The sequence below is a fragment of the Sitodiplosis mosellana genome, unplaced genomic scaffold (assembly GCF_009176505.1).
Source record: "Sitodiplosis mosellana isolate CC-2019 unplaced genomic scaffold, AAFC_SMos_1.0 Smas_scaffold_3, whole genome shotgun sequence".
Classification (NCBI taxonomy): domain Eukaryota; kingdom Metazoa; phylum Arthropoda; class Insecta; order Diptera; family Cecidomyiidae; genus Sitodiplosis; species Sitodiplosis mosellana.
Window position 1 is genome coordinate 10,571,926 of NW_022595246.1, and position 21,981 is coordinate 10,593,906.

General features: G+C 37.5%; 3 protein-coding genes and 2 non-coding genes across 21 annotated transcripts; 3 read left to right on the plus strand and 2 right to left on the minus strand.

The window, feature by feature from the left end:
* Positions 1–61: 61 nt before the first annotated feature.
* On the minus strand, positions 62–7,354 carry LOC129566118 (rab GTPase-activating protein 1-like). Of its 14 annotated transcripts, none has more exons than XM_055441732.1 (10): positions 7,219–7,321; positions 5,825–6,048; positions 5,314–5,747; positions 4,103–4,339; positions 3,709–3,892; positions 3,416–3,618; positions 2,004–3,301; positions 1,190–1,909; positions 696–1,094; positions 62–399 (listed from the first exon to the last, which is right to left on the minus strand). In XM_055441732.1, exons 3-10 carry the CDS (start codon positions 5,558–5,560, stop codon positions 259–261), a joined length of 3,429 nt encoding a protein of 1,142 aa, XP_055297707.1. In that variant the 5' UTR covers positions 5,561–5,747; positions 5,825–6,048; positions 7,219–7,321; the 3' UTR covers positions 62–258. The 14 variants fall into 14 exon arrangements, with proteins under 14 accessions (XP_055297707.1, XP_055297705.1, XP_055297706.1 ...); XM_055441730.1 differs by having other exon boundaries at positions 7,111–7,315; XM_055441731.1 differs by having other exon boundaries at positions 7,149–7,240.
* On the plus strand, positions 7,239–17,574 carry LOC129566116 (CD109 antigen). 4 transcript variants are annotated; one of them, XM_055441719.1, is made up of 8 exons: positions 7,239–7,596; positions 10,127–13,103; positions 13,302–14,651; positions 14,773–15,348; positions 15,466–15,659; positions 15,923–16,097; positions 16,265–16,370; positions 16,503–17,574. In XM_055441719.1, the coding sequence occupies exons 2-8, from the start codon at positions 10,173–10,175 to the stop codon at positions 16,721–16,723; spliced, it is 5,553 nt and encodes a 1,850-aa protein (XP_055297694.1). In that variant the 5' UTR covers positions 7,239–7,596; positions 10,127–10,172; the 3' UTR covers positions 16,724–17,574. The 4 variants fall into 4 exon arrangements, with proteins under 4 accessions (XP_055297694.1, XP_055297693.1, XP_055297692.1 ...); XM_055441718.1 differs by lacking the exon at positions 7,239–7,596 and adding an exon at positions 7,784–8,377; XM_055441717.1 differs by lacking the exon at positions 7,239–7,596 and adding an exon at positions 7,832–8,659.
* Positions 17,575–18,364: 790 nt separating this feature from the next.
* On the minus strand, positions 18,365–18,483 carry LOC129566604 (5S ribosomal RNA). Its single transcript, XR_008687747.1, has one exon. It is a non-coding gene; the product is annotated as a 5S ribosomal RNA (ribosomal RNA).
* A 5-nt stretch (positions 18,484–18,488) lies between these two features.
* Positions 18,489–20,835, plus strand: LOC129566123 (uncharacterized). The gene is made up of 2 exons (XM_055441743.1): positions 18,489–19,221; positions 19,341–20,835. The coding sequence occupies exon 2, from the start codon at positions 19,404–19,406 to the stop codon at positions 20,709–20,711; it is 1,308 nt and encodes a 435-aa protein (XP_055297718.1). The 5' UTR covers positions 18,489–19,221; positions 19,341–19,403; the 3' UTR covers positions 20,712–20,835.
* A 673-nt stretch (positions 20,836–21,508) lies between these two features.
* Positions 21,509–21,627, plus strand: LOC129566606 (5S ribosomal RNA). Its single transcript, XR_008687749.1, has one exon. It is a non-coding gene; the product is annotated as a 5S ribosomal RNA (ribosomal RNA).
* The last annotated feature ends 354 nt before the right edge of the window (positions 21,628–21,981 follow it).

Consider the following 21,981-nt stretch of genomic DNA (forward strand, 5'->3'; position numbering starts at 1 on the left):
CTCCGCAATAATCGCTGAAATGATTACCTTTTGCCCTTCTAAATAAAGTAGAACAGCTAGCGGTGTTTCCATCGGTATATATTTATAATATAGTATACATATATATTTCCAATATGAAAATCTTAAATAAAAACATTGTTTCTTTAGACATAGATTGCATATAGCCTTTTGTTTTCGCAATTGTATCTCTACCACTATAAATACGAGTTGTTTGTAAATGCCATTAAATGTAATTAGCTCAAAATCCTGTATGATTGATTACTTCGGATTGGTATTGCCAGTCATGATATTTGATGTGGGGCTATCCAATTTGCTAAAATCTAAGCTAATTCGGCCGGTGCTAGATAAAGGACTTGGTAGAGTTTTTGGACGTAAACTTGGTGAGACCTGGTTTTGTTCCTGTATTTTGGATGCAATCATGCCAATTCGGAAAGAAAATAGCACCAGAGAGAAAGAGTGTGTGTGATTAGTATTGCATTTGTTGATTAAGAAAAGAGAACAAACACAACTACGTTTCTACGTTTAGGTACGGTAATTTCAAAGCATGCTAGTGCCGAGTGCGGTTGGTGATTAGAATCGATCTACGATAACAAGTATGGGTGCGGAACTACAGAAAGTGGAGGGTGGAATATGCAAATGCTACGGGTGCATTTAACACACAACGGAATGGAATACGAATAGAAAACGGATCAAACCAATGAATTATTTGATGAGTGTGTCGACTGTGATGTGTATGATTGAAATGTTGGTGTATCACGTTTCGATGATGCAACTTTCTCCTGAATTGAACTGATGGTTTTTGCGAGCCATGGTTGCCAACTATTGCGATTACTTGCGCTTTGTATTTCGGCGATTAATGTGTTCATCTGATGGTTTAAATCTTGGTTGCAGCATTGAGATTCGACTAGTTCGAGTTTTGTTTGAGCCAAACCCAGTTCAAGCTCTTTAATTTGCTTCTTTGCATTCTCCAATGGATCCAGTGGACCCAAATTGTTAAGCGGTTGCTTTGCACCCAACTGTTCACTCTTTTTACTCAGCTCAGACGACGGATCCACATCGTTCGTTGAACATGTTGTACATTTTGCAGCCTTTTCCTGGAAATTTGAAAATCAAACACGTTAATTCAATGGAAAAATCGAACAATTCCAAATATTTGTTCAGTTTTCGCAAAAATTTGCATAAGACCTACAGTCAAAGCTGTCAACAGATCACTTAGCTTGGTCATTTGCTGTTCCTGTCGTTGAATAATCTGTTTATAGTCATCAATTATTGTTTTCTTACGTTCTTCTTCAAGCTTATTCTTATCTTCTGCTTGCTTCAATTTGATTTGAAGCGTTGTAATTTCCGTTTTATACTTATTACGTTCTTCTTCGAATCGAAGTTCATATTCTTTCATGGCAGCTTCTTTCTTTTCGGCCAATTCTTTTTGTGCCAAAAATTCTTCTTCATATTGCTTTAGTTTCTTAACTTTGCGTTCGCATGCCTTTTTCATAAGTTTACGTGCCAAATTTGTGCTACGACAACGTTTCGGTAATGTAACCCGGAAATACTTGAGTATTCCCTCAAAATCCAGTGTACGCAGTTCACTTTCGAATTCATTGAGCAGTGTCACTGCAATCTGGAAGAGGATTTGCATTCCATCAAGGAAAAAAACGTCTAAAATGTGAAAAACTAAATAAAGTGGGAAGCGCGCGGTGAATAACGTTAAAAACCATTGGCTAGCAAACATGTGCGTTTCAACTCCATTTTGCTCGAAATGCTCGTGCAACTTTGGCAATTGATCCTTCATTAAGCGATTTAATTGGTACAGACGAACGTAAAGCATTTCAAAGCCATCTTTGTATAAATCACGCAAACGATATTCGTACATTAGTTGCACTAAAACGCAGAAAGCTTCTTCTTCTGGCATCTAAAGGCAATGAAAATGGAATGATTTTTTCATTAGAACATGAATTCCAACCCATAATAATAATTCAATATGAATCAAATTCAGTTCCACTTACGTGAAGCAATAAACTGGCCGCAATAAAAGTTAAACCTTGACAGTATCCGACTTCATTGTCGTAGACAGCATACGCTTTGGAAACTTTAAAGAGAGCATCTTGTCCAGAACCGCCGATTTCCTTGAAAAATTTATTCGCTGGAAAGGTTCGATTAATATCACGCTGAATGACATTTTCACAGTTGGTTTCTTTTGTTAACAGCATACGATATGCATCAATTAAATCAGTATTGTTCTCCACACCAGACAAACGTTGCCACATTTTATCGCGGAGTTTCTCTGGAATGCCCATCCGAACTAAATGCGGTAGATTCTTTGGTCGTTTCCCTTCCCAATCTTGTGTCATGATCGGATACCATTCTTCGAGTACATCTTGTGGACAATCCTGTGGAACTTCTCCGGTGCCACTAAGTAGCGGTTCATCACCATCTGAACTATAATCACCCGGGCTTTCGTCTTGTTCAATGGAAATGGTGCTAGTTGATCGTACCAATTTGAAGCCCCAGTTTTTTAGAATCGATGATGGTTGTGCGTATGTCGAAGTGGTTGGCTCGACAATTTCATCCGATGGATCAATTGAGCTAACCTCCCAACCTCCATCACCGCTGTCTTTCAATTGCAAATAAAATCGTTGTGACATCGATTTTTTGCTACTAAATACGTCCATCAAACGCATCTCGTTCTGTGATTGAATCATTACCGCTGTTTCGATAACAAAACGAACCGGCTCTTGAATACCACGAATTACTAAATCAACGGCAACTGTTATACTCAGTTTGGTCGACTCAACATTCAATTGCTCAAAGTTTTTGTCGTTAGCCTTCCATTCGGATCGAATCATATACGATGAATATGGCGTTGGATTGCTTGTCGTTAGATTCTGACTGAATTGATGCTCGGTTTTGTTGTAGCCCATTGAGACCATATCAAGTAATTGCATGTCAGCTTGACGCAGTAATTTGCCTGGATTCAACAAAACCCCAAAACATCGTTCGATGTATAACATTGGCAAATTCGATGGTGGCGTTTGGTTCACCGTAATTGTGAGCTCTTTGTCTGTGTTGGCTCGCAGTTTGAAACCGGATCGATCTCGTGGCACAGCACTGTATGATGTTTTGCCCATTTTCTCACGAATTTGTAGCGAAACAATGAATTCATATCCAGCCGAATTGATTGGATTGCCAGACACATCCGATAAAATGGATGAAGTCATTGCGTTGTTAAAATCACCAACACCAGACACCAGGCTCACTGTCATGCTTGCCGACATTGGCGGCTGAAATGCTTTCGAGAAACAACCTGCAAAATGTTTTTCAATTGGAAAATTGATTTGATTTTTCTTTCTATCACACGATAATTCAAATGAAAGTAGAAATTGTCATTTAAAAGAGAAAATAGAAAGGACACACTTACTGCTAACTTGATTAACAGCCTCTGGAATATTGCATCGGAATATATGGCAATGGAATAACGGGCTCAATTCATTTGCTTCTCCCGTTTGGAACGTAAATGCAAAGCATGCTTGGTCAGGGCTACCAGTAGGACCACGAAAATAGAAAATGATACGACTCACTTCATATCGATAAATAACGGCTTTCGTATCGCTGTCATGCAGCCTAAAAAAAAACAACAACAACATAAAACGCGATAAACACCAAATGTACATTTACAGTTGTTTTTCATCACAAAACGAAGCAAATACTTACACAACATATCCTTCAGAGCAAGACGGAATGCTTACTGACACTTTCATGCCATTTGACTGTGAATGTGAGTTCATTTCATTGATATTTCGTAAAATTTCATTTTCCGATTTCGGAGCGTTTATTTTGGCCGAACCGAGATACGTAACTCCAGCAAACTCTGTACAATCTTGATCAATATCAGACACTGCGACAAAAAAATAAACAAAACATTTGTTTCAATTCGATTCGACGTAGTAATTCGATTGGAAGGTAAAATAAATGCATAATTTAAAATTAAATTGAATTTTTCATCACGATACCCATCGATTGCCGTTCGAAATTGATGAACAGAACACAATAATAATAAAACAGAAACTCCTACTAAAAATGAATGAAAAAAAAGGTGTTGGCTTACTTTCATCATCGGTGTCACTTTGTTCGGGCTTCATGAAATCCTGTTTTTCAGCGGTTGGACTGAGCTCGAGGCAGTCATAGAACACCGATTGTCCGACTTTATTCATGTCGCTCTGTTTATTCGCCGCTGCGTCCGGTGAATTTGCTTGAGGTCGGCCTGTCTCCAGCGACAGCGGGTCACCAACTATTACTTTATTCGTATTGCTTTCATCCAGTTTATTAGCAGCGCGTCGAGTATCTGTGTGTGCATAAATTGATAAAGAACGAACAAAACGAAAAAATAGTTATGAGTAATAATTCTTGGTGTCACCCACTCAAATTTACACAAAACAATTTCTGAATAGAAACATGTGTTTACTTGCACACAACAGCAGAAACATTTTCAATATCTTTCAATGACTTTTGAACGACTTCATTCGATGAACAACGTCATCGGTAATTTAATTAAAAGACTGTACTGATTTTACTGGTGATGCACGACAGTTCTGGTCGTTGTTGTACAAGAACAAAAGAAAATTGTGTTATCGTAGTTCGTGTCGAAGTGCAGTGAATCTTAGGAAGCGAAGCAGTGTAATGTCAATGCTATTAGGTTTTGTTGTTGGTATTTCTACACCTGCTGCACACTCAGTGGTGAGTGGTGTGACTGTCATTTGAAAATCACCGTCCAAAAGATCCCGTTCGACTGAATTGATTTGGGATATTTTTTTTCGGTTCAACAATGGTGTGTGTGTGTGCTCAGTGCGTGTGGTTCGTCGTTCATCCGCAATCATTGATTGCCAATCACTGTATATACAGATGCGCTTGTGTTTTGATTTTATTTTCCCACTGTTTCTTATACTGTTTTTTTTTGGTTCTTACTGTGCGATTAAAAATATACATTTCAGTTTGTTGACCAAGCAGATCGTTTCACTGATTTGTTTGATTTATTTTCATCTGTCGAAAAAAAATAAGGCTCATTTGTTTCTATGTCAACACTTGAAACATATTAACACCGTGACTTATTCGCATTAAATGAACGAATGTATGTTAGTTTGCTCGCACTCAATACATGATGGCATTGAACGAATTTGTTTTTTTTTTTCTTCTGTTTGGTGTGCGATAATCGAAAATGAGACCGAATTTCTTTTTCAAATGGAACGATAAAAATCAATTTACAGTTGCTTTGCAACAATGATCCATAAAAATTAATGAGTTAATTTACGTGGCATTTACCCGTTTCAATGTTCGATTGTCCTGTGAGTGTAGTGTCTATGTCAGCCATGGTTGTTGCTGTTGTATTGTCCAGTTCATGAATGACTTCGTCCAAATTTTTCTCCAAATCGTTAAAATTACCGTTGTTTGCGATATTCAGTGTTGGTGATGTACCCAATTGCGTTGTGTCTAATTCTTCGGGTACAATTTCATATTCACCGCTTGTCGTCACCGAATCAGAAGATTTAATGCTTAGTTTGTCATCCATCGCGCACTTGCAAAGGCATACATGTGCGCTCAATTAACGCCGATCCAATTCAGTCTTTGATGTGTGCGATTCTCGGTATTGTCGGTGTATTGGCAATCAATATTTTTTTTTCTTTCGTCTGTTCTGCTCTTTCTATCACTTTCGCACCAACGTGTTATTGGTGCAATTTGAAAACAGTTGTCGCTTCCTATTCACATGAACGGTATAACCGTGAATATGTTTGTTTTATTGCTTGTGTCGATTTCTATCAATAATTTTGTTTACTTGGCCAAAACATCCATTGAATAATCGTTCGTTCCTTTTATTTACAGCTGTTTGTACGCGTTTGTATTTAATACACACACTTTGTTTATCATTTTTGTTCGTGGCCTTTGTTTTGGCTTCTTTGTCTCTGTTCTCTTTTTTTTGCTACTTTTTAAACTTTTTATTGATGATTGCTGTGTTTTGATCATGGAGAGATTACTTTCAATTCGTCGTTATTTGCGAGTCTGCAACGAAAATGCATTCACATTATGATTAATGGATTTTTTTTTTGCTCAAAAACATATTCATCATCATAATCATGTTTTTAGGTATTCAATCATCGTTCTTTGATAAGAATCGTGAATAATTGCGACGCCCATAAAAAATGTAAACGTTTTGGACTTTTCTTGCCATTATTTTTAATTCGCTTTGAATTATTGATATATATTTTTTCTGCGGTTACAACCACAAATTGCACACAGAATTCTAATCGAATTTCAAACTGGCGACAAAATAAACAATTCATTGCTTTGCAGACAGTGTTTTATATGGTAAATCGTGTTCTTTGTTCATTCTGTCAAAACTCGGCTCAACTTTCCATTAAATCGATCCGCTTACGATCGAAAATCAACAATATCTTTGTAAAAATCGCTAAAATTCCATACGATTGAACTTTAAATATTTGCCAAAAATAGTCGAAAAGCATTTACTACTTGTATTGACCGTATAGTTTCTGATTCACTCAAAAACCAGATAACAAAACTGGAAACTTCAATACTCTGTTTCTCTCTTGTGTGCTCACATTTTAGATGTTGTTGTGTAGGAATTGTCATTGAAATGTCAAATTCCATGCATTTTTTTCCACAATACATTTACGGAAATTATCATACGATATTATTTATCCTTTGTGTTGGCGATGGATGAAAAAGCCTTCGACCGATTGCATATTATGCTCAACGGTGAACTATGGCACAGAGGACATTGCACCAAATACAGAACGAACGAAAAAAAAAATCAATCAAATGAGTGTTGCCAATTAAAATGTCACTCGTTGTATCCATACACAGACTGTGTGAATGGCAATTAGAGTCTTTGTTCACTCAAATTGACCCGAATGTTTGAACCACAGAACTTCTTCTTTTTTCTTCTTCTTCAAAGAACACTGTCGCGTCAATTGAATGGCGATTTTGTTAAAACACATACCAAATAAATATGAATTAAAACAATCTTTGAGATGACGAAGAGAAAAAAAGATTCAAATTTGCATGCACTAGGTCAAGCTGATGAGTAAGTGAAACTCAGTTTACATTTTTACACGAATATAAGCGTCAAATCAAAAACGCACCACACAATAACACACAACTGGAATGAATTGTATGGATGGTGTGCAAATAATTATTCATCACAATCAGTACATTATTCACATTGTATTCAGAGACGCAACGAAATGAAATAAAAGAGAGAAAAATTCTCTTAGATGAGCATATCGATTGTACGTTTGACTAGCACAACACAAACATTGACAATTGCGTCGCGTCCACCAATCACCACAATGCAATCAACGACATCTAATGTCGTTTGCTCGAAACGACAGCTGCATGAATTATGTACCCTTCATTCAAATCGATGACAATTATGAAGTGACATTAACCAACCGCTCAGTGGTATGAGGTGCACGATAATACGCGAATGTCTTGTGTAAATAGAAGTTTCCAATTAAAATTGAACAAAAGAAAGGTGACATTTAAAATTGAAGCAACAATTTTGTTGGAAGAATTCACAGGAAAAAAAAGGTAAGTACATTCGTTTCATTTTTCATTGAAACTAACCGATATTCCGATCGGATTGTATGCTAATGTGTTGAAAATTTTAAAGTCAAATAACAAATGGATTTTCAAGTGAGAGCAGTCAATATGTCAACAATGCCTAAAGCAGTTAGCGCCAACCTTAAAATACTAATAAATTTCATATTGTTTCGTTAATTCGACTGTATTCGCCATGCACATACACACGGCATTCGTGTGTACGCTCGAGTGAGATAGTGTGATTTGTTGTTGTTGTTGTTGTTGTTGTGTGTACTGTGTTGTAGTGTACCTTAGCTACGTTCGATGCGATTTTTGTTATGTTAATGTTGCTCCGGACGCGAGAGAGCGAAAACCATAATTTATTTTCCTCAGTTCGATGGTGTGAGAGAGACTTGCATTCATAGCATTTCTAACCATACAACGAAAGAGATTCGTTGTTACAACTTGTGTTTCTTAAGTGCACACACAGTGATGTAATTAAATTTCAATTAAACCAAGAATTTGCGGTGTAATTTTTTATTTAATTTATTAATTGAAATATTTAGTTGAAAAGTTTGGTGTAGAAATTTCGAAAAAAAGACGACAAATTAAAAAAAAAAAACGAAGGCGGCTGTGAAGACGACGACGACCGCGGTGGCAACAACATAAAATCCGATGTTTTTTCTTATTTTCGGGTGATTTCAGACAAACCTCTTGTCAATAATACAATTAACGTGTGTAGTTGTAAGACACAGACACACACACACATATTAGCGTCCATCGATCGCAGGTGAGAGAGTGACTGAGACGCCACTATTTTAAGTTAATCGCTTTTGAAAAACTATTCTCTCTGTGTCCGTCTGACAGTCGAGAGTGTGTACGCGGATTACTCAAGTGTATATGCACGGTGGAATAGTGAATTATACAAACAACGATTTTGTTGGGCGTTGACCGCTCGATTTTCATCGATTTCAGCGTAAATTCATTTTTCATGCGTTCGCAACGAACGTAATCGATCAGTTTGCTAAATTCTTTTTTTTTTCTTGGTGCAATTTGGGAACAAAAAAACTCGGTAAAAATTCATTGGAGTTTGTTTTGTGTATTTGTGTGTGCGTGTGGAATTAAGAATGCTAATGGTATCGTGTTTGTGATTCACCTGTGGAATGTATCATCAGAGTAGACTATATTTGGGCGTGGGTTGTGATAAAAACACAAGACACAATTAGAACCGATCACCGACGAATCCATCTGCGCATTCTTTAATTTGAATTTGATGAAAATAAATTTTGCGCTTTGTTTCGCAGAACGGAGAATGCGATTATTCGATGCGCTCGCAGCGAGCAAATCGATGAAATATGGTTATTTTGCTCACCCCAAAATCCGATCATATTTCAAATGTTAAACACTAATTACCATTTGTGTGTTCCCTACATATATATATATACATATACATTTTACGGTGCGTGCTACGTTGTGAGTCTGTGTGTTGAGGAGAGAGTGTGTGCGCTCACCGTTCTTACCGAAAATAACACACGAACGAACAGTTAGATGAATGAATGGTTGGATATTGTGTCGAGTGGCAGCAGACGTGCGCATTTTAGTCGCATTTGTAGTTGTTTATTGTGACATATGCGACTTCGTTCCTGTATCTATATCTCTACCACTCCAGAGCATTAGGCCTGGATGAGCATGTGTTTTATGAGTAACAGTTTTTATTTTGTCTGTTCTGTTTCATTTCCCTCTCTCAATCTCTTCGCCGTGCATTGTTATTATTGTTTGGGCTCTGTGTGCAGCTTTGTGTTTTTCGTACTTTTTTTTTCTCCGTCTATTCCGTTTTGTAGTATTGCACACTCCCAAAAACGGCTGCGATTACGATTATGACCGTGCTGCACATTGCACATGGACACTGCCATTTTTAATAGCCTGACGAGTGTTCTGCATTCTTTGCCTCTTTTTACATCCGTTCGTCCGTCAGCAGTGATGACGGCAAAGCGAAAGATTTTTATGTTTGTAATTTAAATTAACGATAAACCAATAAAATAGAGCCAAGAAAAACAATGCGATCGGTTGTTGTCATAGCGAAACGATATAAATAAATGTCCGACTCAGCGCGTTATTCAATACGCACATTTTTTTTTCTGTTTCAAGTATTTGTATACACATTCTTTTTTCGGCTTCGCTTCGAGCACATAGTATTCGATTTCAATTTCAATTGCATTAGGCCGTGGAGTAGAAAAGAACAGACACACAGAGTAGCTTGTGCATTCGGTTTATTTTAATTAGATCCAGTTGATTGAGCAGAGTGCAGTTAAGTGTGAAAGTGGAGAGTGTATGTCTGTCTGCCTGACTGCCTCTGTTTTCCCTCTTTGTTTAAAATTCAATTCTAAAAATAATAATTATCGATTGATCCGGAAATTGATATTTGTTCTTTCATTTTTCGCTGTTTGTGTAATTCAGTGCGTTTTCATTTTTTTTTTTTTTGTGAGAGTGTTACTTATACCGTTATTTTTCTATATTATTCTCTCATTTCATTCCGCAGGGATCGAATTTAGCTGGAACAATAAACAATTTAACACCACACCACAATGAGGCTACCGTTATGGTCCTCGAATCGTTTCGTCAGTATTACACTGTGTGTAATCGTATTGACTAGATGGAGCACAGCTCAAAATGACTTCAGCAATGATATAAACAATCAACAGAATCCATTTGATGTTTCCACGCCGTCGCCACAAGGCGATCAAGCCTATCGAAATCAATTCAATCAGAATCGCGACTATTTCGGTAACAACGATGACTTTTTCGGCAATGGACGAACATCGACACCGAGAAACTATGATCCATTCAGCAATGATGCGAATAATCCAAATAATCCAAACTATAATCGCGATTCGTTTAAATCGAATCAAGATCCGTTCAATTCGAATCGAGATCCATTCAACCCTAATCCAAACTATGGCACGGGCGATGTAAACCGGGACCCTTTCGGAAACCGCAATAACTTTGGCAGTGGCGTGAACAGCAATGATGACAGTCGTTACTATAGCAACAACCGGAATTCATTCGATACATTTGGCAGGCCTGTCACACCGGCCACTCCCCCAACAGATTTTAATCGTGGTCGTACGCCGTACCGAACCAACAGCTTCTTGGAAATGGTTGCAAATAATCTATTCAACGAACCAACATATTTTATCGTCGCATCACGAATGGTTCGCCCCGGCCAAGTATATCGAGTATCGGTGCAAGTGCTCATATCGCAAATTCCAATCACGGTGCGAGCGTCAATTTCACGCAGTGGCGTCGAAATCAGCGGCGATACGAAAGAGATTAAAATTGGCATACCAGAAACAATGCTGATGAGAGTGCCACCGACGAGTGTGCCGGGCGATTATAAGCTTCGCATTGAAGGTGTCTATGCACAAGCCTTGGGCGGAATTGCATTCATCAATGAGACTCGATTGACTTTCTCGCAACGATCCATGACGATTTTCGTACAAACCGACAAGCCCGTTTATATGCAAGGTGAAACTGTGCGTTTCCGTGCCATTCCAATCACAACTTCACTGCGTGGTTTCGATAATGCAATCGATGTTTACATGATTGATCCGCATAAGCACATTTTGCGTCGTTGGCTGTCTCGTCAATCAAATTTGGGCACGGTTAGTTTGAAATATCAACTGTCCGATCAGCCAATTTACGGCGATTGGACGATTCGTGTGGTTGCTCAAGGTCAAGTTGAAGAGCATAAATTCAGCGTTGAAGAATACTATCAAACGAGATACGAGGTGAACGTTACAATGCCCGCATTCTTCTTCAACACCGATCCATTTATTTACGGAAAAATCATGGCTAATTTCACGAGCGGGGCACCGGTCAACGGAAATTTAACGCTCAGATTAACAGTTCGACCACTTGGTTGGCACAATCCGAAGGTTATCAATCAAAAGTATCGTGTCGGTAACACTGGTCCGAGAAATTTACCCGATTACAATATCGACGAACAATATTTATACAATCCGAATATTAATTTCAACTATGGCCAAAATTTTGATCCACAACAAGCTATCAATCAACAGAATCCACCGCCACTTGACCAATCGTATTCAGCACAGCCACCACCATCCGGTTACTCATTCCAGGATCAATACACCGTCGAACGTTACTTCAACTTTGACGAAGAGTGGCCATTCTGGATTAAAAAACCCGACAATCAACAAATGTATGATCCTTGGACCAAAGAATATCACAGCTCTTTGCCATACTTGCGTTATTTCAACGGAACTTACGAATTCCGATATCCAATGTCCGAACTGCAAACTCTGATGCCATCGACGCAAGGATTTGAGGTACTTATCACAGCCACCGTCGGCGAACGATTCTATGATGAAGTGATTCAAGGTTATGCAATGGCTCGTGTTTACAATTCATCGATTCGTGTACACTTTTTGGGCGGTTCGCCACAAGTGTTTAAGCCAACAATGCCGTACATGCTTTACTTGGTTGCTCAATACCACGACGGATCACCATTGTACTTTGATCCATATTTCCCGGAGACGATGGAAATTACCGGTTTTGTGGAGAGTCGATCGGGCGGTCGTCGTGATTATCCGCTTCGCAATTTGAGAATGTCCGACAAGGCAGGCATTTGGGAAATGAAATTGGATCTACGCAATGATTTGAACATTGCTGATGATCGTCAGAGTCATGAGTTTTTAACTGATGTTCAACAAGTGCATTTAACGGCCAATTTCATTGATCGACGAGGCGAACGAGCTTCGGCTGATTTACTTTTGGCTACACACTTTTCACCGCAGAATCATCAAATTAAAATCCACACCAGTACACATAATGCTAAAGTCGGCGAGTACATCATACTTCATGTGCAAACGAACTTCTTTGCAGAATCATTTAATTATGTGTTGATGTCAAAGGGAATTATTTTGTTGTCTGGTCAAGAGGAGATGACAGAAGGCATTCGAACAATGGCAATTACTCTGTCGGCTGAAATGGCACCCGTTTCAACGTTCGTCGTCTGGCACATTGGTCAGCATGGAACAATTGTTAGTGACAGTTTGACATTCCCCGTTAATGGCATTTCCAGAAATAATTTCACTGTTTATATCAATAATCGCAAAGCACGTACCGGAGAACGAGTTGAAGTGGCCGTATTTGGTGAACCGGGTGCATATGTTGGTCTCTCGGGCATTGACAATGCATTTTACACGATGCAAGCGGGCAATGAGCTTACTTATGCCAATGTCATTACAAAAATGAGCACATTCGACGAACAAACCAATGGAACACACAAACAAACATGGTATTCACACGAGGGTAACCCAGACGAACTTGTTTATTATCCATCGGCTTCGTTTGGTATCGATGCTAATCGCACATTCGAATATGCTGGTCTGGTGATTTTCACGGATGGCATTGTTCCACGTCGTCATGAATTCTGTAATGCAACCCTTGGCTATGCAGAGTGTTTGAGCGGCCGTTGCTATAGCATTCAAAAAGTAAGTTAATTGAAATATTAAAAATCTGAGCTTTATTCATTCAAATTCATTTTAATTTCGATTATTCATTAATTTTATCTTTTTCATCATGATCGAATATATAAGGTTTTTTTCTAAATTGTCTCCCTCACACTGTTTCTTATGTCTTGCATATTTATTTTATATTATTTTCTTTACTTTTCTTCCCATTTTTGTTAGCGTTGTGATGGATTTATAGACTGTGACGATGCAACCGATGAGTCAAATTGTAATTACAACAATTTCACAACAGTCGCAGAGTTCAGAAAGTATCGATTCAACCGTATAAAGCGGCATTATGAAAACGTTTGGCTATGGAAGGATATCAATATTGGTCCACACGGACGCTACATTTTCTCGGTGGATGTGCCTGAAATTCCAGCTCTGTGGATGGTATCAACGTTTAGTGTCAGTCCAACGATGGGCTTCGGAATGATTAACAAAGCCATTGAGTATGTAGGCGTGCAGCCATTCTTCATCAACGTGGAAATGCCAACAGATTGTCGACAAGGCGAACAAGTTGGTATTCGTGTGACCGTGTTCAATTATCAAACCACAGCCATTGAAGCAACAGTTGTTTTGCATGGTTCACCCGATTATAAATTCGTTCACGTCGAAGAAAACGGTATCGTTCGTTCATACAATCCGGTCACCTCATTCGGCGAACAACAGTTCTTCATTTATCTGGATGCTCAAGGCAGTACAATTGTTTACTTGCCAATTGTTCCACAACGATTCGGTGACATAGAAGTAACCGTTCACGGTGCAACACTCTTGGGAACGGACACAATCAAGCGAATGATTCACGTTGAACCGGATGGTGTTCCGCAGCATCGTCATCAATCGTATTTATTGGATTTGAGTAACCGTGCGTATGTGTTGCATTACCTACATGTCAATGTCACTGAAACCCCACTCATCACGTACGATGTGGATCGTTACTATGTTTTCGGTTCGAATCGTGCCCGCATTTCGGTGGTGGGTGATGTGGTCGGACCGATTTTCCCAACAATGCCAGTCAATGCAACAAGTTTAATCTACTTGCCAATGGATTCGGCCGAACAAAATATGTTCAGTTTTGCTGCCAATTTATATACGGTAATGTACATGCGTTTGATTAACCAACGTAATCGTACGACCGAAAAGAATGCATTCCATCACATGAACATTGGATATCAGCGGCAATTGAGTTTCATGATGCCAGACGGTTCATTCTCATTGTTCCGTTCGGATTGGAATTCATCATCCTCATCCGTTTGGTTGACCGCCTATTGTGCGCGAATGTTCCAAGAAGCATCGTTCTATGAATGGGAAAATTACTTGTATATCGATCCATTGGTCATTCAAAAGTCCATTCGCTATGTGCTACGGCATCAAACCGTTGAAGGTGCTTTCTACGAAGTTACCTGGTCACCCGATCGAAAAATGAACAGCACACTAAATTTGAGAGACGATCACATTAAATATCGAAACATTTCACTCACCGCACACGTTCTCATCACACTTGTTACGGTGAAAGATTTATCGGGCGTAAGTGTCATTAGCAGCTAATTATTTTACATGTTTACGTCAATATTCGTAACCTTGAACAAGAATTATATTTATGTGTTCTCAATTTTCTTCTTCTTCTGCGTTTGTTTCATTTTCACAGAGTTTGACTGGAAGAGTGGCGATAGCACAGCAAAAAGCGATACAATGGTTGGATCGAAATTTGAAATTGCTCGATGAATCGGGTGATCCGTATGATGTTGCTTTGGTTGCATATGCGCTGATGTTGGCCAAGACACCGACGGCCGAACAAGCCTTTAGCATTTTGGCAAAACATGCTCGTACAATCGGTGAATACATGTACTGGGGCCGCGAAGAATTGCCACCGCCACCAACCAAATGGGAAAATCAGAAACCATTCTCTTTGCCTCGATTGCCCTACGAATATGATTCGCTGAATATCGAAACCACTGCTTATGCTCTGCTAACTTATGTGTCGCGCCGTGAATTATTCGTTGAACCGATCGTACGCTGGCTCATCACTCAACGTTTAACGGACGGCGGTTGGGCATCAACACAGGACACCGGCGCCGCAATGAAAGCACTCATCGAATACACCGTTCGTACGCGCATTCGAGACGTATCTTCATTAGCTATTTCAGTCGAACCGTCATCCACCAGCAAAACGCACACATTCAACATTAACGACAATAATTTGGCTCAACTCCAATCGCTCGATGTAAGTGATGCGATCGAAATTGCTCTATTCCGATGCCAATGAAAATGATTTTGATTTATTTTTAATGAAAATTTCCGCGGATTATATCATTGATGTTTCTGTTTTATGTCTGTATAGATTCCGAATGCATGGGGAACGATTAAAGTTCAAGCTAAAGGTGCCGGTTATGCCATTTTACAAATGCACGTTCAATACAACGTCGATATCGAGAAATACCAAACGAAACCACCAGTGCAGTCATTTGATTTGAAACCACGCTTGCTTTTCCACGGCAGAAATCAGTCTCACATTTCATACGTTTCGTGCCAAAGGTAATTAGGCGTTAGGTTCGGTGGTTAGGTGTCATTTTTTGGGCCCAAATGGTTTTCTTTCTTCATTAGAGTAGAAATATTGACCTTCAATAGATTCAGTAGTTTGAATTGGCTTTTCTTTGAATGAAATTTGATAAATCTCGCTAAGCAAGGTGTTAAAAATAGCATTTCTACGATTTGCTAAACAAATAACAGCTTCTCCTCCTGACATTGTACAACATATTTAGTGTGAAAGATATTAATTCGTTTTTGCCTCATTTCAGATGGACCCATTTGAATGAATCAATTCGATCGGGAATGGCTGTTTTGGATGTGACCATCCCAACCGGTTACTGGATTCAACAGCAGAAATTAGATGCTTACATTTTGAGCAAACGCGTGAGAAACCTTCAACGGGCTCGTTACTTTAACAACAAAGTTCTTTTCTATTTCGACTATGTAAGTTAGAACAAACACTTCAATCTTTTTTTTTGTTTAAATCATGTGAAACCAGTCCTAGGGAAAAGACAATTTTCTCTCTGTGAAAATCAATCACTTTTACTTTGAACATTTTCATACCTTTTTTTCATTCACAATTGTTGACCATTTTGTTCAATCATTTTCAGCTCGACCAAGAAGAGACTTGCGTAAACTTTACAATCGAGAGATGGTATCCAGTCGCCAATATGTCGCGTTATTTGCCATTGAGAGTGTACGATTACTATGCGCCAGGTAATTTGACCAATCCGACTATTTTGCAAAGAAAACATTCAAATATTTCACCGTAAAAACCGAACTGATTGAAAAATTGTTCGAATCCCATTGAAATGAGTGTCTAATCCATAACCGTTTCTCATTTCACAGAGCGTTTCAACGAGACGATATTCGATTACATCCCAACGTATTTGCTGAATATTTGCGAAGTGTGCGGTAGTTCGCAGTGTCCATACTGTTCGATTTACAATGCAGCTGTCAAGTCACCAGTGCCACTAATCTTAATAATCTCAATGAGTTTTGTGCTAATAGTACGACATTTTCGTATGGTTCGACCCAACAGCAGTTGGCTGTTGTTAACAATAAGTTGATTTGATTAGAGTCGAGTCGAGTCGAGTCTCTGAACCAATCCTCCCAAGTCAGGAAATCCAAAAGAAACCAATCGATTTTCTTTCATTGCATGAAGTATACATTTAAAAACCGTCCATTTTCTGCAAACAAATTCTTTTTATTATTTGAATGATCTGATTTTCTTTCTTAGTAATTTCAATTCGTCCATTTTTTGCATCACTTAGAAGATTCCATGAGTATTTCTTTGGTTTGAATGTGCTTACTTTTGTTAGCAGTATGTACCATATTCCGATTTTTTTTAGAGTTTGATTTATCTGTACATCTAGCAAAAATAACCTCAAACATAATCAGAACACAAGCTTGGACAAAAAGTGCATTTTGCGAATGCAAAGAAATGCTTTAAATTAAATACATATCCAAATCTCTAGAAACATTCGAAAGCAATTGAATTTTTCACTAGGTTTAAGAGACAACCGAATGCTAGGCCATAAATGACCCTTCCGATAAATGAATAACATTTTTATAATCGAAAAACACACACACCATCGACAATAAGTTTTAAAACTAAATTTAGCTTTATGCATGAACGAATGATCAAAAAAGAAAACACAGATGTAAAAACTTTGTGTTTGAATGAATCTCGTCAATTGCTCACATAGGAAATGTATCTGCTTTGATTCGTATGATTTTTTTTTACCATTGAGCCAATCAAGACGTATGCTACTCGAACTTGAATGTAATTCTTCTTTATACTGAAATCACAAACACACAAACACACAAACACATAATTCCATGTCCACAAACAGAAATCTTGCATGCATTTTTAGTACAATCGAACATGTAGTTAAGTTTAATAAAGAATCTTGTAGAATTCCATGCTTTTTTAAAGTTAGAAAAGAAATATGAATATTTTTGCCGATAGAAAATATTCCACAAATTTTAAAAAATGAAGGAGAGAGTCATCATCGACTTTTCCATTCATTTTACATTTTACTTAGAAACGTATCTCTTGCAACTCATGACAGTGTTTAGAGAACGAACGAATAACATTGCCGTCCACATCTTCTGGTCAACTCAAAAAAATATATGAAAATATAATGAAAAAAGAATTATTTTCACACTAATAGAAAAAACTTGTCTTCTTATTTAATCGTAGACAGAGAAAAATGAATTCAATCTTTGAATCGTAAAAAAATTTGTTATATGAAAATTTATTTTAACTGGATAAAATTCGATGTCGTGAATAGAGAGAAAAAAAGAGCAATGTAGATTTCTATTTCGTGTTTTTGTAAAGCGAGCAATCCACTTGAAATCCAAAAATGCTCTAATATTAACTTTTATGTGTAAAGAATGAAAGAAAAAAACAAACTTTATTTTAAATAGAAAAAGTGTAACGAATAAAGTGAACAAATTGTTAAATGTAAACCATTGGCTTTTATTTTATTTTATTCGCGTTTTTTCAGCATTCATAGAGGAAAAGAGATTCATAAGTTCTTCTTCCTATTCAACAGGAATGTCTTTTTGAGCAGATTTTGGAGAAAATAAGTCTTATCAAGGTAAATGTGAATGAAGAATGAGAGTAGATCGATTTTAATGTTTTGTCAAGGGTTGAATATGACATTTTATTTCAACTACAAAAAAAAGAAAGAAAAAAAGAAAAGTGCCAACGACACATGGTGTTCCCAGACGGTCACCCATTCAAGTACTAACCATGCTCAATGCAGCTTAACTTCAGTGATCGGACGAGAACTGGTGCTTTTTACATGATATGGTCGTTGACGAATGTAAACCGCTGTTATGCGTACACATGTTTCTAATTCTTAATGACGAAGATTTTTGTCATTTGCAATATTTTTTTCAAAGTAAATTCATCACTTCAAATGAATGTGAAAAAATCAAAAGTTCTCTAACATCATAATATAAATTCCTATGTTTGAATATTCGACGTCTTCTTTTATTAATACAAAGGGTAAAAACGGTATCAATTCTTTCGCCCATTTTTTTTCATTGTCATTTTTGTCTTGATTGTTTTTGGTAGAATTACCGCTAAACCCTTTCGATCAAACGAAAACTGTTTAACAGTTCGATGATGTGGCGTGACAATATATAGAGGCTGTCTTGATTTTAACCGTTTCAATTCGGTCATTTGCGGTTGCACTTCGAACTAACTGTCAAAATCAACGGTTAACGAAGGCATAGTGGAACATTTCGTTTGCAACCAATGATCGTACAATATTTTAATCATTCAAACTGTTCGGAGGATTTTTGAGAAAATTCTGTTTTTCGTTAATTATTCAAAGTTAAAAACATCAATCATAGGAGATAAATACGAAAACTACACCCGATAGATTTAGCAGTCAGCTCGTTTATTGGCATATTTCGTTCAGTTGCGAAATATTGCGTGTTATTTAACACGAATCAATCTGCTCTGTATGTTGTGCAACAAGACAGCTAACATCAAACATTCGACACAATCTTGAGCCGCTGAGTCAGCATTTCATTGTCGGAGCAAAACTTGGTATGGATTATTTTCATTTAAATTGATTGATTTTGAAATGGAAACTATGAAAAAAATTCCAATTTTATTAATTTCGAGTATTCTAATTGGAATTTCACTTTTGATGTCATTTCAACTAGGACTACACTAGTGTGTGCGACATCATTCGTTTTCCCTGCATCGTAAAACTACACCAAACCAAAATGGATCCACGAAATGTCGAAGGAAAACTGGCAGAACAAATGAACGAACCACAGCAAACCATGGACACTGAACAACCACCGCAAATCTTCAAACTGAACGTCGATTGCTTTGAAAAGGTGTTTGAATATCTATCTATCAAAGATCTTCACACTTTTGGACAAACATGCAAACGAATGCAACGGGTTACCGGCCACTTTTATCGGCAACAATTTCCCAAAAATCATATCAGCCATAACAAATATGTTGGTTTTCATGAATATGCCGGGACCCTATCATTGATAGCCAGCGGCCCTACTGATGAACTAAATTTGACCAACATTGATTGGGATATATTCAAATCAGCCAAGAGAATCGATTTCCTTGGAGTTAATTTGGACCAAATCAAAATGATGCCCATGGAATTCTTAAACCAAATCGAAGATATTGTCTTGTTTTTTTGTAAAGTAAATGAATCGTTTTATGAAAGTGTTCTTAAGCAATTCACGAACGTAAAAGTCCTACAAATTGTATGCAGTGAATTTGATTATGAATGGGTCACTCGAAAATACCCGAAACTGCAGCATTTCACATGGTTTGCTAGCAAGCGCGCAACTGCTGTCAAATTGCGATCGTTTTTGCAGCAAAACTCTACTATTCGTTCGTTATCAACGAAATTAAGTTGGCTTTTGCCGAATGAAACTGAAATGATGGAACTCAAATTGGACGACTTGTGCATTTCCACGACTTTGCTACAACAGAATGACTCCGATTTCCTGAATAAGCTGCATGCCAACGGCGTATACAAACGATTACATATTAACACCAGAGATAATCAAACGTTTGTCGACGGATTGAGCTCATTGAAGTCCCTCGTTAGATTTACTGTAATGAAAATTGGAGGAATGGTCGATTTGTCATCACTGGTAAACTTAAAAGTGCTAAAATTCTCAACAATGAGAATCGGAAATTGCATAAACATTGCAAACAAACCGGCACTTGCGCAGAGCCTTGAAAATCTCAATGAGGTGCATTTTAATGCGGCCGGTATCGATGACATTTTACCGTTTGTACACCTGTCGCCAAAATTGAAGAAGATCGGCGTCATCCTTAAATTGGGCGAAAATCCAAACCAAGCCATCGATCCAGTTGCGATGAACCGTGAACGTGAAAAGTTGTTGACCAAAACGTTGTATGTTAGCAAAGTGACGATTTACATCCCTCAATCAAATTACCTGGCAACAAAGTGGAAAACAACGGAAATCGACTTAAAGCTGATCGAAATTAAACGAGTTGAATCGATCGATACATTCGAACTAATGGTCTTCTGATGTCATGATCATTTTTGAACAACGTGTGATTATATAAGATTACAACTAAAATACCTATTTTTTCTAATATAAAAAAACACTCAATGAAAGTGAATAAAGCAAACCGAATTTATGTTCCAGTTGTGAAGTTCGGTATTTTCAATTAGCACATTTTTGATTTGGATTTTTATTTAGGTATTATCATGACAAGTATCATTGCCAATCAATGTGGCTTATTTATTATCTAACCATTTAGTATAACAATCCAAAGAACTTGAGTTCTTCAGTTATTTCGTCTAACTTCATCCAAAGTAAACGCAGCATAATGATAACACTTCATAAAAAAATAAGCTGTGCACCAATCGTTGTAAAAAAGTGGATTCTTCTGACAACAACAATTGAAAACAATCGAAAATAACCACTGAGATCTTGTTCAAAATAATACAAAGCATTTTTTATATTCTTAATCACAATGACTCAAATTGTCTTTCCGTCCGCATCAAATGGATACTGCTTTCATATCAATGTGATCAAAACAGCTCGATCTCTGAACAAATTTGAGTTGACTCGATGTGCCTTAACGGCTATTGTCGACGCAAAGAGGTGAAATATGAATTTATTCGATAAATACGATCCAAATGAATAATTTCATCATATGAAACATTCTCTGGAGAAACTTTTGTCCAAACAACAATCTTTTTGCAGTATACGTGTGTCCATTCTTTTCTCGTATTATGAATAAACTTTCTGTTTGCGAAATCATAATCTTGGTTAGTTGGAATCAGAGACATGTGTACGCATAACAGCGGCTTACATTCGTCAACGACCATATCATGTAAAAAGCACCAGTTCTCGTCCGATCACTGAAGTTAAGCTGCATTGAGCATGGTTAGTACTTGAATGGGTGACCGTCTGGGAACACCATGTGTCGTTGGTACTTTTCTTTTTTTTTCTCGCAAATTTGAATTAATTTTCGAATCGTTTAACGAATTCTTTTTAAAAAACAATAGTAATTTTTATTTTTGTATTTTTTCTATTTAAATTATACTGACGTTGTTGGGAAAATTCGAAAAATTATCAAATTTAGATAGTAGAATGATTTACTTTAAGGTTAAGATTTAAAATAAAATTTTATTTCAATTTTGAATGCTGCGCATAGTACGAGAGATTATGACTTTTTTTTAGCCCAGTGTTTTGTGTTGTGAACATCAGAATAATAATAATGATAATAACAATGTACACTGTACAGTCCAATTGAATTTAACGTGCCAATTTCAATTAGTAAACAACA

Bases quoted from the DNA above. Each gene is read 5' to 3' on its own strand.
- LOC129566118 (XM_055441725.1), bottom strand. From the start codon at position 5,560: ATGGATGACAAACTAAGCATTAAATCTTCTGATTCGGTGACGACAAGC. The intron at 3,893-4,102 runs GTAAGCCAACAC...TTTTTGTCGCAG, and splicing joins AAGTGACACCGATGATGAAA to TGTCTGATATTGATCAAGAT. The intron at 3,619-3,708 runs GTAAGTATTTGC...GTTTTTTTTTAG, and splicing joins TGCTCTGAAGGATATGTTGT to GCTGCATGACAGCGATACGA.
- LOC129566116 (XM_055441719.1), top strand. From the start codon at position 10,173: ATGAGGCTACCGTTATGGTCCTCGAATCGTTTCGTCAGTATTACACTG. The intron at 13,104-13,301 runs GTAAGTTAATTG...CATTTTTGTTAG, and splicing joins GTTGCTATAGCATTCAAAAA to CGTTGTGATGGATTTATAGA. The intron at 15,660-15,922 runs GTAATTAGGCGT...GCCTCATTTCAG, and splicing joins TCATACGTTTCGTGCCAAAG to ATGGACCCATTTGAATGAAT.
- LOC129566123 (XM_055441743.1), top strand. From the start codon at position 19,404: ATGGATCCACGAAATGTCGAAGGAAAACTGGCAGAACAAATGAACGAA.